This window comes from Dama dama, chromosome 11, assembly GCF_033118175.1.
Source record: "Dama dama isolate Ldn47 chromosome 11, ASM3311817v1, whole genome shotgun sequence".
Taxonomy (NCBI): Eukaryota; Metazoa; Chordata; class Mammalia; order Artiodactyla; family Cervidae; genus Dama; species Dama dama.
In genome coordinates, this window is record NC_083691.1 from 63,644,063 (window position 1) to 63,659,556 (window position 15,494).

The following is a 15,494-nucleotide window of genomic DNA, read 5'->3' on the forward strand; positions in this document are numbered from 1 at the left end:
TTGCATGTCATTTGCTGATTGCAGTCATTTATATTTTGAAATAAAATTAGTACCAACAGTTTGAAGACATGATTTTCAACAGTACTAGAGGTAAAAATTTTATTAACTTGTCAGAATTATGATTATGTCATTTTTTTCTATGTATGTACATATTGGAGTTAGCATACAAATAGTTTTTCCCTTTTAATTCTAAACAATGAACAAACCATTTTGTTCCATTAAAATTTTAGATTACTGTGTAGTTGGCAGCTGAGAACAGTACTTAATGGATATCATCACGTAGTACAACAGGTAAGTCCTTTTTTTAAAAGATTTGTTTTAAGTGAGAGTAGTTAGTTAATCTGATCACATGGACCACAGCCTTGTCTATCTCAGTGAAACTATGAGCCATGCTGTGTAGGGCCACCCATGATGGATGGGTCATGGTGGAGAGTTCTGACAAAATGTGGTCCACTGGAGAAGGGAATGGCAAACTACTTCAGTATTCTTGCCTTGAGAACCCCATGAACAGTATGAAAAGGCAAAAAGATATGACACTGAAAGGTGAACTCCCCAGGTCGGGAGGTGCCTAATATGCTACTGGAGATCAGTGGAGAAATAACTCCAGAAAGAATGAAGGGATGGAGCCAAAGCAAAAACACCACTCAGTTGTGGATGTGACTGGTGATGGAAGTAAAGTCTTATGCTGTAAAGAGCAATATTGATAGGAACCTGGAATGTTAGGTCCATGAATCAGGCAAATTGGAAGTGGTCAAATAGGAGATGGCAAGAGTGAATGTCGACATTTTAGGAATCTGCGAGCTAAAATGGACTGGAATGGGTGAATTTAACTCAGATCATTATATCTACTACTGCGGGCAAGAATCCCTTAGAAGAAATGGAGGTAGCCATCATAGTCAACAAAAGAGTCTGAAATGCACTATTTGGATGCAGTCTTAAAAACGACAGAATGATCTCTGTTCGTTTCCAAGGCAAACCATTCAATATCACAGTAATCCAAGTCCATGCCCTGACCAGTAATGCTGAAGAAGCTGAATTTGAGCAGTTCTATGAAGACCTACAAGACTGTCTAGAACTAATACCAAGATGTCCTTTTCATTATAAGGGACTGGAATGCAAAAGTAGGAAGTCAAGAGATACTTGGAGTAACAGGCAAATTTGGTTTTGGAGTAGAGAATGAAGTGGTCAAAGGTTAATAGAGTTTTGCCAAGAGAACACACTGGTCATAGCAAACACCCTCTAACAAAAACACAAGAGAAGACTCTACACATGGACATCACCAGATGGTCAATACCAAAAACAGACTGATTATATACTTTGCAGCCAAAGATGGAGAAGCCCTGTACAGTCAGCAAAAACAAGACTGGAAACTGTGACTCAGATCATGAATTCCTTATTGCCAAATTCAGACTTAAATTGAAGAAGGTAGGGAAAACCTCTAAACCATTCAGGTATGACCTAAATCAAATCCCCAGCAGTTATACTGTGGAAGTGAGAAATAGATTCAAGGGATTAGATCTGAAAGACAGAGTGCCTGAAAAACTATGGTGAAGGTTCGTGACATTGTACAGGAGGCAGATATCAAGACCATCCTCAAGAAAAAGAATTGTAAAAAGGCAAAGTGGTTATTTGAAGAGGACTTACAAATAGCTAAGAAAAGAAGAGAAGTGAAAGGCAAAGGAGAAGAGGAAAGATATATCCATTTGAATGCAGAGTTCCAAAGAATAGCAAGGAGAGATCAGAAAGCCTTCCTCTGTGATCAGTGCAAAGAAATAGAGGAAAACAATAGAATGGGAAAGACTTGAAATCTCTTCAATAAAATTAGAGATACCAAGGGAACATTCATGCAAAGATGAGCACAATAAAGGACAGAAATGGTAAGGACCTAACTGAAGCAGAAGATACTAAGAAGAGGTGGCAAGAATACACAGAACTATACAGAAAAGATCTTCATGACCCAGATAACCACAATGATGGGATCATTCACCTAGAGCCACACATCCTAGAATGTGAAGTCAAGTGAGTCATAGGAAGCATCACTACAAACAAAGCTAGTGGAGGTGATGGAATTCCAGGTGAGCTATTTCAAATCCTAAAAGATGATTCTGTGAAAGGGCTGCACTCAATACACCAGCAAATTTGGAAAACTCAGCAGCACCCACAGGATTGGAAAAGGTCAGTTTTTATTCCAATCCCAAAGAAAGTCAATGCCACAGAATGTTCAAATGACCTCACAATTGCCCTCATCTTAAATGCTAGCAAAGTAATGCTCAAAATTCTCCAAGCCAGGCTTTAGCAGTACATGAACTGTGAACTTCCGGATGTTCAAGCTGTATTTAGAAAAGGCAGAGGAACCAAAGATCAAATTGCCAACATCCGCTGGATCATTGAAAAAGTAAGAGAGTTCCTGAAAAACGTCTACTTTTGCTTTATTGACTATGCCAAAGCCTTTGACTGTGTGGATCACTTTCATCAAGAGGGTCTTTAGTTCTTCTTTACTTTCTGCAATAAGGGTCGTGTCTTCTGCATATTTGAGGTTGTTGATATTTCTCCCAGAAATCTTGATTCCAGCTTGTGCTTCATCCAGTCCAGCATCTCTCATGATGTACTTTGTGAATAAGTTAAATAAGCAGGGTGACAGTATACAGCCTTGACATACTCCTTTCCTGATTTGGAACCAGTCTGTTGTTCCATGTCCAGTTCCAACTGTTGCTTATTGACCTGCCTACAGGTTTCTCAAGAGGCAGGTCAAGTGGTCTGGTATTCCCATCTCTTTCAGAATTTTCCACAGTTTGTTGTGATCCACATAGTCAAAAGCTTTGGCATAGTCAATAAAGCGAAAGTAGATGTTTTTCTGGAACTCTTTTTCTTTTTCTATGATCCAGTGCATGTTGGCAATTTGATCTCTTGATTCCTCTGCCTTTTCTAAATCCAGCTTGAACATCTGGAAGTTCACGGTTCATGTACTGCTAAAGCTTGGCCTGGTGAATTTTGAGCATTACTTTGCTAGCGTGTGAGAAGAGGGCAGTTGTGAGGTAGTTTGAACATTCTTTGGCATTGACTTTCTTTGGGATTGGAATGAAAACTGACGTTTTCCAGTGCTGTTAGCCACTGCTGGGTTTTTCACATTTGCTGGTGTATTTAGGGCAGCACTTTCACAGCATCATCTTTTAGGATTTAAAATAGCTCACCTGGAATTCCATCACCTCCACTAGCTTTGTTCTTAGTGATGCTTCCTAAGGCCTACTTGACTGCATGTTCCAGGATATCTGGCTCTAGGTGACTAATCACACCATCATGATTATCTGGGTCTGAAGATCTTTTTTGTACATTTCTTCTCTGTATTCTTGCCACCTCTTAATATCTTCTGCTTCTGTTAGGTCCATACCATTTCTGTCCTTTATTGTGCTCATCTTTGCATGAAATGTTCCCTTGGTATCTCTGATTTTATTGAAGAGATCTCAAGTCTTCCCCATTCTATTGTTTTCCTCTATTTCTTCGCATTGGTCACGGAGGAAGGCTTTCTGACCTCTCCTTACTATTCTTTGGAACTCTGCATTCAAATGGGTATATCTTTCCTTTTCTCCTTTGCCTTTTGCTTCTCTTCTTTTCTCAGCTATTTTTAAGGCCTTGTCAGACAACCATTTTGCCAAGTGAGGTTAGGAAGTTACTAAATAAGCTCTTTTTAAAACCTATTTTGCAAAGTGTTAAAACACACTGGTTTAGTAGTTGTTGAATTCTGTAGGTTTTTTCTCTATCAAGCATTTTAAGGATCCATATTTTATGTAAGATATTTTCAGCCTAAAATCCTCAGCATATTTCCAGGTAGCATTTGTGTTGAAATTTTATTTCCATGCTTGGAACTTCAGGGCCTTCAAATGCGTTTACTCTCTCTTGAATAGCGGTGGTACGAAAAGTATCCCAGAACCCATTTAGGAGTTGTAGGATATCTGTGGCAAAAATGTGATTGTAGTTCAAGATTAGCAACAGAAAAGGTGGGGTGGAAATCACATAGGATCAGGCATGCTTATGTAATGAGAGTGGATGTAAAGGCAGCATAGGTGAAATATAGGCAGGATTTATTTAGTTACTTTTTATTTTTTAAAAAAATTTATAAGTTTATACTTTTGACACCTTTCACCCACTTTATCCCCACCAAAATTCAGTTATTCTTAGTGTTAGGGTTCCTCTACCTGAAGATTCTTTTAGAGATTAGAGAAACAAGCAAATCAGTTACTGAAGCAACTGAAAAGAATGAAATACCTCTTGTAGAAAAGTAGATGTAAGTAGAGCTGCCTTTCTTTTAATGGTTTATTAATTTGTGTGTTTTTCCTGATCTTCTGTTTTCTCTGTCTTAAAGCAGGTTATTATCTATGGTAAATGACAATGACAGTTAGTCTCACGTAAAGCAGTACTGAACTACGGAGAAATAGAGGAAATTGTTTGATCTGTAGAAAGTAGACTGTCACTGCTGGCAATATAATTACAGCATATTTTTAAGGGGATGTTTAAATGATTTCTCTCTGCATTCTCTCCACCGTCCCCTCCCCTTTCACTGAGACTATATTGTATGCTGAAGTTTAAGAAATGAATCTAATGAGATAGCTAAATAGCTTGAAGAAAAACTCTTAAGACTTAAGATTCACAAGTTTTTCTCCACCAATTCACCTTTCGAGAGTTCCTCGAAAAAGTCCGAATTATGTATCTCCCCCCCTGCCCTCCAGTACTGTAGAACCCAGTATTATAGTTTTAGTCTTTGTTTTATTCCAAAGTCCAGGTGAACGTTATCGTTCTTTCCTGGTATCATTTTTAACTTCATTAAATATGAGTCAGGGCGGGAGGTGTGGTCAGCAGTCTTTTCTATGAAGGGCCAGATAGTGAATTTTACGGGTTTTGTGGACCCTAAGATCTCAGTCATGACTACATAGTTCTGCCCTTGTAGCACAGAGCAGCTTTGACAAGAGGTAAATGAATAGGTGTGGCTGCTTTTCATTACAGCTCAATAAAAACCGCTATTGGGCTGGATTTAGCTTCTGGGCTATAGTTTGCACACTTTTGGTATAATTTATTACTCATCACTAGTCAACTACAGGGGAAATATATAGAAGAAAGGAAAGTCAAAGATTTGTTCTGCAAACACGTGTCCTACCAATCTACATTAAGGTATGAATCATATGCCTCGTGTAATGTTGAATACTTTAGATTATTATTTTTCTCCTCTGAAAACTGAAATTTACAGATCAGTTTCAGAACTGTGTGGTGGTAGTGCAGTGCATTAGAAAAAGTAGCAAAAATAACGTTATTTTGATTTTCAAGCAGAGAAATGATGTAGAGATTTATCTAGTAAGGCAATTTTCAATGAGAATTTTTTCGCTTTTATTTTATAATAATTTTCTTTCAATAATCAAAGATTTCTAGGAAATGGAGCCCTGACACTTTAACATTGTACTTCAGAAGTTATTTCCTATCTGTCGTATTATTTTAACTGTTTTACCTTATTGAAAGATTGACTCCTTTTGAATTAATACAGGTTCATGTGAAAGGACAAAATTAACAATTATAGGCAGTCTTTAAGGTCAAAGAAAAAATTAAAATAGACAGTATTATTGATTAGTTAATTCATTGTTCTAACTAGATTTAATTGTATAGATTTGCCTGATTTTTATATTTTATACTCCTCTTGACATTCCATTCATACTATTTTTTTAAATAGTGCTGTGGTTTGCTAGATTTGCTAAACTTGACAGTAGTCAGTGCTGAAGAAATAGAGTAATGTATGAGACTTTAAGTGCCATGCTTACATAATTCAGCATATCTCACCAAATTAGATTTGAGGGCTTTAATTACTCTTTCAGAATGAAATTGGTAGAAATAATAGTGTTGATGACCAATAGTTCAATTCTTATACATTTAAGATAGCTAATTTTTTTTTAATATTTATATGGACTTTAAAAAAATTTCCATTTCCAGTGCATGGAATATTCATTGTACACATGAAATTAATTAAAAATATGTTTTGGTCTAGAGAATGCAGCAGTCTCCTGATCTGGTGAGTTTTATGATGGAGTTGAAGATGATTTTGGTAAGAATTTGTTTTCTAACACTGGCATTATACTCTGTAAATCTGGTGTGTTTTTGTAGTTCTTTTAAAAACTAACATTAGAATTTAAAACTTCTCACCTCTCAGTCATTTAATGTTTTATTTTACTCATGCATAAATGTGGATGGTACTTTTCTGGAACTGCAAGAGGAATAGAACTGTGTGTAAGAACCAGTTTAATGGGTACACTTGACACTAGACTTGGACAGGTGGTGAAGAAATAAAGTGTACTTCTGGTCTGTTAGAGAATGTAACATCAACAGAGATTAAAAAATCACTATTAAAGATATAGTACAATGTATAAATAATTTCATATACAATTACAGATTTCTGAAAAATATGTTAAGTTTCATTACATATATACAGTTATATGCAATTGATTATTCAGTTAACTGTGCATAAATTGGCTTCCCAGGTGGTGCTAATGGGAAAGAAGCCATCTGCCAATGCAGGAGACACAAGAGACATGAGTTAGATCCTTGGGGTGGGAAAATCCCCTGGAGGAAAGCATGGCAACCCACTCCAGTATTCTTGCCTGGAGAATTCCCATGGACAGAGGAACCTGGCCAACCTCCAGCCCATGGGATTGCAAAGAGTTGGACATGACTGCAATGACTTAGCATGCATGGGTACATAAGATACTTGATTAGCAAAAGAAGGAAAATTACAGTAAATACCCATGGACCCATGAGCGAACTTCAAAATTTTGCCTAAGATATTTCTTTCCCTATCTACTCCTTTAGGGGAAGGAGACTGGAGCATTTTAAAAGGTTTCCTACATTCTGAATTTGGTTCATTAGATATTCATGCTATCTTTTAACATATTCTACCTATTTTTTTTTTTGTAATCTGGCAGTTAAATCTAGAGGTCTGAATGGAGTTGCGTTCAGTTGTCCTGATAAGAATACTTTATGCTCTATACTTCATACTATGCATAGGAGGTACATGGTGTCTGGTAGTTCCTCATTTAATAGAGTTAAGATTAATCAATAGGTTTAGATCTGTCCAATATAAAGTTTCTGATTAGCCTATCACCTACTGATTTTAGCTTCCAATGATGGTCATTCACTATATCCACTGTTTTGTTAGGGGTCGCAAATGGTGATTTTTAAAAATCCATTGTGTTACATTTATTAGCTGAAAATTTTACAAAAAAGAAGTTCCCCTCATCATTTATTTGGTAAATTTGATATCTTGCCCATACTGGAATGAGGACAAGTGCTGATTTTTTTCCTTTTTTTTTTTAAATTAATTTTAAGAATAATGAACTGGTGCCTAGGAACTCAAAGGGAGCTAATGATTTTTTTAGTATTATGAACCCCTGTATTTTAAAATATTTGATTAACTTTAGCCCATTGTGATGATTATTCTTTTTAATGGTTAAATTATACCAGATTTGGTCAGTTTAAGTCCTTTCATGTTGGCTCCTGAGTTCTTTTAACACAATCTAAGCTTCACTTTGTGGCACCAGTTGCCCCAGTTTCATTCACTCATCCTGTTTTACCAAACAGATATGGTTTCTTTGTAGAAAATGGTATTTGGATACCACAGTCTTGAAACTGGCATGTTCATTGCTATTTGTTGTTCAGTTGCTAAGTCATGTCTGACTCTTTGTGACCCCATAGACTGCAGCACCCCAGGCTTCCTTGTCCTTCACTATCTGCCAGAGTTTGCTCACACTCAGGTCCATTGAGTTGGTGATGCCATCCAACCATCTTACCCTCAGTCACCCTCTTCTCCCCCTGCCCTCAATCTTTCCCGGCATCAGGGTCTTTTCCAATGAGTCTGCTCTTCGCATCACGTGGCCAAAATATCAGAGCTTCAACATCAGTCCTTCCAGTGAATATTCAGGGTTGATTTCCTTTAGGATTGACTGGTTTGATCTCCTTACTGTTTCAGTCAGTTCAGTTCAGTTCAGTCGCGTCCGACTCTTTGCGACCCCGTGAATCGCAGCACGCCAGCCTCCCTGTCCATCACAAACCCCTGGAGTCTACTCAGACTCATGCCCATTGAGTCGGTGATGCCATCCAGCCATCTCATGCTCTGTCGTCCCCTTCTCCTGCCCCCAATCCTTCCCAGCATCAGGGTCTTTTCCAACGAGTCAACTCTTCGCATGAGGTGACCAAAGTATTGGAGTTTCAGCTTCAGCATCAGTCCTTCCAATGAACACCCAGGACTTATCTCCTTCAGGATGGACTGGTTGGATCTCCTTTCAGTCCAAGGGACTCTCAAGAGTCTTCTCCAACACCACAGTTCAAAAGCATCAATTTTTTGGTGCTCAGCTTTCTTCACAGTCCAACTCTCACATCCATATGTGACCACTGGAAAAACCATAACCTTGACTAGTCGGACCTTTGTTGGCAAAGTAATGTCTCTGCTTTTTAATATGCTATCTAGGTTGGCCATAACTTTCCTTCCAAGGAGTAAGCGTCTTTTAATTTCATGGCTGCAGTCACCATCTGCAGTGATCTTGGAGCCCCCAAAAATAAAGTCTGACACTGTTTCCACTGTCTCCCCATCTATTTCCCATGAGGTGATGGGACCAGATGCCATGATCTTAGTTTTCTGAATGTTGAGCTTTAAGCCAACTTTTTCACTCTCCTCTTTCAATTTCATCAAGAGGCTTTTTAGTTCCTCTTCACTTTCTGCCATAAGGGTGCCTTACTGTTTAAGGGACTCCCAAAAGTCTTTTCCAGCACCACAATTTGAAAGCATCAGTTCTTCAGCACTCGGCACTCCCTACTTTATGGTCCACCTTTCACATCTGTACATGATTACTGGAGAAACCACAGCTTTGACTATTCAAACCTTTGCTGTTACCTGTGTTCATTTCAATATTTTCAGTTCAAATTTGGCATAGGGATTTTACTTCTTTGACTTTTATGCTTGTATCTCTTTTCTCTTAAATCTGAGTTTTCATTTCTAGTATTTCTTTATTATTGAAGTCCTGTTGATTTACAGTTTCTGATGTATAGCAGAGTGACTCAGTTATGCATGTATATACATTCTTTTTAATGTTCTTTTCCAAGGCCTCAAAACTTGGAATTGTTCGAAGATAGGATCTAAACTTCTGGTTTGTAAAGCCTGTGTTCTTTCTTCTAAGTACCTTTCCTTCATTCTCCACAAAGAACACTTTGCTTCTCTGTCTTTGCCCTTTTCTGTGTTACGGTTCTAGAATAGGAATAACTTGTCTGACCCAAGGTCGAAGGCAGAGTTAAAAAGTGTCATAAATCTAGGATTAAAGTACTCTTTTTATCCAAGTACATTATTATCCAAGTTTGTTTTTATCTTCAGTATATATGAATAACAGTAATTAATATTTTTGAATTGAAAAAAATTTCCAAACAAGTAACTGTGTAACTCTTACATGTTTGTAAGTACAGGAACTATACTGACTCCTGTTAGTAGTATTTGTAACAGGAGAATCTTAATACTAATAATTTTTGTGGACCATCAGGCTATTTATATACAGCACTAAGTAGTTATGAAAAGGCAGTATACTTTTTGTCTTCTAGGAGCTTCCTTTCTAATTCAGATTGACATTCTAGGCCTTACTAACCAGCTTTCAGGGTTTGGTTTGTTTGTTTTTATCCTAAAGCAGATTTAGACCTGTATTTAAGTAGTTTCAGTTAGCAGTACTGAATTTTGAAATGCTGTTTTGTAAAAATCTAGTCTTTTCTAGTGTTAATTTAATAGCCTTCTGTCCATGTTAATAGATATATGTAAGTGAATAAAAATGTATACTTTTTATTAGGGTTACCAGAAATCTTTATAATTTTACACTTGTTCTTATGTGGTTTTGTTATTATATCTGTTTTTTAAGATTTTTATTTCTTTAATTTTTATAATGTACTTAGTCATGTCTGACTGTTTGCAACCCCATGGACTGTAGCCAGCGAGGCTCGTCTGTACATGGGATTTCCCAGGCAAGAATAGTGGAGTGGGTTGTCATTTCCTTCTCCAGGGAATCTTCCAGACCCAGGGATTGAACTCTGGGTCTCCTGTGTCTCCTGCATTGGCAGGTGGATTCTTTATCACTGAGCCATCTGGGAAGCCCACTTTTTATAATACCTTTTGATAATCCAAACCATATGAACCTCTGTGTAATTCATATGTACATTTATTTTTTACTTTCCAAATAAGATACTGTCCAGGTTAACACCTTTGAAGTAATTGGTAATTTTCAGCCTCAGCAACTCTAGTGATGCTTGTATTGCTTGTAAAAAATGTAAATTTTAGTTTTGTTCAGGGGAACATAAATCATCTTAAAGATGTCATAGGTACGTTGGTGGGGAAAGAAGCTGTGATCTAACCAGATAGATGGCAAAATGCTTCACTGGTCTGGGAGTAATACAGCGTGGAAGTCAATAAAGGAAATTAACAGGTTAACTATTTATTGTGATAAAGAAGGATTTTTGTTTGTAAGATTGTGATTCATAATGCTGTACAGATATATCAGTCTAGGCCATGTACATAGAGTTCAGGCTTTTCTTTAAAGGTACATATTTCTTTCTATCAAACATCATATCCACAGGGGTAGAAAAATAGTAAAGCCTTGAGGATGAGGATTTTGCTTTGTTTTTTGGTGATCTTTATTCATCTGTGATAGACATGATAGTCTAGGAGAATATTAGACTTAAGTTTGTATGGTATAATAGTTGACATTTTTACATGACCTTTGGTGCAGTCCTTTACCCCTTTTTAAGTCTTTTTTTTGTTTTTATGAGGAGGGAAATAAGGTGGATTTTCTGTCAAAATAATGGACATGTTAGTGAGGTGCAAGAGTTGTGTTTTGTAATCAGGTACTAATAATTCATTGTGTAGCATTCCACAGCTGATTCAAGTTTTTTCTTTTAAACAGGAAGTTGCTTTAAAGAATAAAAAAGAACCACATGTACTATCTCCTCCTCCCAAGTTCTACTCAAGCCTTATTGGAGAGATAAGAACTCTTGGTTGGGATAAGTATGTCTATTTTAAAATATGTTTTAGAAATGCCTGTTTCTTAACACATTTCAATTTGATATATTTGCAGCTTTTAGCAGTTTGTGTTTTTAGTCAAAGCGTTTCATTGTAGTTTGAGTATCTGATCCTTTTTGTGACTATGAATTAAAGGTGTGTCAGCATAAAAAATTGACTTACAAGGTAAAATACTAAATATAATTTGGGAAAAATAACCTTTTTATGTACACAGTAAGCTAAGAAGTTATCAGTGTTACTTTGTTCTCTTTTAGTTGTAGTGAGATATAATTGACAAATAAAATTTTAACATATTTAAAGTGTACTGTGTGGTGATTTGATATACCTGTATATTGTGAAAGGATTACGACAGTTGCATTAATTAGCATATCCCTAACCACATAAGGGCTTCCCTTGTGGCTCAGTAAAGAATCTGCCTGCAATGCTGGCGAGCTGAGTTTGATCCCTGGGTTGGAAAGATCCCCTGAAGAAGGGAAAGGCTACCCCTTCCAGTATTCTGGCCTGGAGAATTCAATGGACAGAGGATCCTGATGGGCTACAGTCCATGGGGTCACAGAGTCGGACACAGCTGAGTGACTTTCACTCACTCACCTTGTATATTTACTTTTTTGCTGACATTTTTGGGTCAATTTCTTGTTGCTATTGTATGGGAGGAGAATTTTAGGAACTTCTGACTGCCATTAACTGACATCACCTGATTTACTTAGTTTTATATCTACTATCTTGCTACATGTTTTCTGTTTGTCTCATATATTTTGTGTTTTTCTCTTCATCTGCCTTTATTTGAATTAATCACAGTTTTTATTATATTTTTCTATTAACTTGTTAGTTACATACTTTTTTTTATTCTTCTAGAGGTTACCTTAGAGATTACAATAGACACAGAGCAAAATGTATATTGTTATCTTTATCAGTTTTCTTATATTGTGAGAATCTAAAACTCTATGGCAGTTTCGCCCCCTGTTGTTATTGTTATAATGCATTTTAATTCTATATTTAAATTTGACAAGCATTATTATTGTTTTTAAAGTCAATGTTTTTATACATACACACATAATTATTCCTCCCAGTGTTCTTTATTCCTTCCTTACTGCATTTTTATCCTGTCTGGAATAATTTTCCTCCTGACTAAAGAATTGCTTTTAATATTTTTTTACTGAGGTATACTTGACCATATACTAGTTTCAGGTATACAACATAAGGCACTTCTCAGGTGGTTCAGTGGTAAGGAATCTGCCTACCAGTGCAGGGAGATAATGAGTTCAATCTCTGGGTCAGGAAGATCCCTTGTAGTAGGAAGTGGCAACATCCTCCTGTATTCTTGCCTGGTAAATTGAATGGACAGAGGAAACTGGTGGGCTATAGTCCGTGGGGTTGTAAAAGGCAGACACAACAGAGTGACTGAACTCATACACATGTACAACATGATAATTCAGTATGTGTATGTATTATGAAATGATTGCCACAAGAAGTCTAGATAACATCTGTAAGCATGCATACATATATTTTTTTCTTATGATGAGAACTTGGAAGATTTACTTTTAACAGCTTTGAAATATACAATACAGTTGACCCTTGAACTTCATGGGTTGTTATATGCAGATTTTTTTTTAGTGAATGTTACTGCAGTACTATCTGATCTGCCATTTGTTTAATGCATGGATGTGGAAGTGCAGCTATGGAGGGAACTTTACAGCTACTGTAAAGTTAATAGGTGGATTTTCAACTGTGTTGAAGGTTGGTGCATCTAACCCCCATGTTGTTCAAGGGTCATCTGTTTGATATTATAAACTATAGTCACTGTATAAGCTGTAATATATATAAGCTATACAGTTACACTCCGATTAATTATTTTCTAACTGGAAGTTTGTACCTGATGACCTCTTTTCACTCATTTCACTCACCTTCCACAGCCATCTCTGGCAACCCCCCGTCTTTTCTCTGTATCTATGAATTTAGTATTTTAGGATACTTTTTACATGCCACATATAAGTGACACCATGTCTTTTTCTGTTTGTCTTATTTCATTTAGCATAATGCCCATTAGAGGTCATCCACATTGTTGCAAATGGTGGGATGTTCTTTTTTAATGGTTGAAAACTATTCCATGGTGTGTGTATATATACACACACAGACCACATTTTATTGATCCATTCATCTGTCAGTGGCACTTGGGTTGTTTCCGTGTTGGCTGTTGTAAATAATGCTGCATTGATGGGTGTGCAGGTGTCTCTTTGACATTGTGATTTGTTTCAGACATATACTCAGAAATGGAATTGCTGAATCATACTGAAGTTCTGTTTTTAATTTTAGAGTGGATATAGATTTATAATTGCTGCCTCTTCCTTGTGATTTTCCCTCATCATTAAATGTTTCTTTCTGTATCTAGTAATATTTCTTGCCTTAATGTCTACTTTGTTAGGTGTTAGTATAACTCTACTAGATTTTACTGCTCTGTTGAAATTCTCTTTATTTTTTCTCTATATTTTCATAGTTTAAAATTTTTTCTACCTACTCCCATAATCTAGATTCCCTGGAGTCTGTTTTTAATTTATTTATTTTTTTGTGATTTTCTGTCAATATAGTGCTGGATCTTGGCATTCCCTGGTACTTTTATTAATTTTTGTTAATAGACTTGTTTTCTTAAGAGTAGTTTTAGGATCATCACAAAATTAGGAGGGTATGGAGATTTTCCATATGCTTTCTTCCCCCAGATAAACCTTTAGATTCCCCCATTATCAGCATCCCCTGTCAGAGTGGTACATTGGTTACAGTGGATGAACCCACACTGACATATTGTTATCACCCCCAGACCATAGTTTACATTAGCATATACTCTTAGTCATATACTTTCTCTCTTTTTGGACAAATGTATAAAAACATGCATCTGCTACTATAATACGGTACAGAGTAATTTTACTGCCTCCGAAATACCTTATGTTCTACCTACTTATCCCTTCTTCTGCTCTGACCCCTGGCAACTACTGCTCTGTTCACTGTCTCCAAAAGTTTTGCCTTTTCCAAAATATCATGTGGTTGGAATCATACATTGTGAAGTCTTTTCATGTTGACTTATTTCACTGGTAATATGTATTTAAATTTCTTCTCAATCTTTTCATAGTTCATTTGTTTGTAGCACTGAATAATATTTCATTGTCTGGGTGAACCACAGTTTATCCATTCACAAGCTGAAGGACATCTTGCTTGCTTCCAGGTTTTGGCAGCTATGAATAAAGCTGCTTTAAATAGCTATGTGCAGGTTTTTCATGTGGATGTTATTTTTTAACTCTGTTAGGTAAATACCAAGGCCTAGACTTTTTTAAGAGCAAAAAGTAAAGGTTTTTCTTTGTTGTCACAATTGAATCAGTACAAAGTTGAATACTGTATAACAACAACAAAAAATGTAAAATGTTGTCTCCCTGTTTCTGCTTAGTAACATGATTGAAAAGTGAAAGTGTTAGTCACTCAGTCATGTCCGATTCTTTGCGACCCCATGAACTGTAGAAGTCGCTCAGTTGTGTCCGACTCTTTGTGACCCCGTGAACTGTAGACTGCCAGGCTCCTCTGTCCATGGGATTCTCCAGGCAAGAATACTGGAGTGGGTTGCGGTTTCCTTCTCCAGGAGATTTTTCCAACCCAGGGATTGAACCCAGACCTCCGGCATTGCAGGCACATTCTTTACCATCTGAGCCACCAGGGAAGCAATAACATGGTTGTTTTTTCTTAAAAAAGAAAAAAAAAATAGGCAAAAAAGGGAGAAATGAGGAAGCTGTCTTAATTTCTATGCATTCTAGCTAATGCCCCTTTTTTCCTTTTTTCACTATCCTGCTGGCAGTTCTTCAGTGTTTTGCCCTTGGCCATTCAGGCTTCATTGCTATGCCTGATAATCTTTTGTTGAGTGTTGGATATTGTGTATTAAAAAACTTAGAGGCTCCAGATGATATTTTCTTCTACAAAGGGTTTACTTTTTTTTTTTGCTAGGAAAATAAAGTGGGGGGAAGTTGCCATAGAGACTGAATGATTCAGGATGGGTTGTAGTTTTTGCAGGGTTCTCATTCTCTCTCTCCACCCCCAGGCTATAACCCTCCAGAGCTTTCAAGCAAGAGCCAAGTGTGTTCATTCGGATTTCTCCCTTGGTAGATCCTAAACTCTAATCTTTGTCTTTGTAAGGCTAGTTTACCTCTCCGTTAGAGTCTGGGCTCCATTTTGAGCAGTGCTTCATATGCATCTTGTTTACTTTGCTTTTATAGTTAGCCCTCCAGGGATTCCCACTGAGAGCATAGGTATGTTCACTGGGAATCTTCCCCACTGGTGGGTTCTAAATTCTAATTAATTTATCTTCAGTATTATGAGATTTCTGAATATTACACTTTGTTTTTCATTGGCTTTCTGCTTGGCTTTTTATCTTCTCGTACCT

General features: G+C 36.8%; 1 protein-coding gene across 6 annotated transcripts in view; it reads left to right on the forward strand.

Moving 5' to 3' along the window:
* Window positions 1-15,494, forward strand: part of FANCL (FA complementation group L) — an 81,612-nt gene that overhangs the window by 18,791 nt on the left and 47,327 nt on the right. For 2 of the 6 annotated variants that reach the window (XM_061155401.1, XM_061155405.1), the window contains 3 exons: window positions 231-291; window positions 6,026-6,082; window positions 10,962-11,062. The exons of 1 other annotated variant lie outside the window; for it this stretch is intronic. In XM_061155401.1, coding sequence (XP_061011384.1) covers window positions 231-291; window positions 6,026-6,082; window positions 10,962-11,062 — 219 coding nt within the window. The remainder of the gene's footprint in view (window positions 1-230; window positions 292-6,025; window positions 6,083-10,961; window positions 11,063-15,494) is intronic. 3 more of the 6 variants (XM_061155404.1, XM_061155406.1, XM_061155403.1) reach the window with 3 other exon arrangements.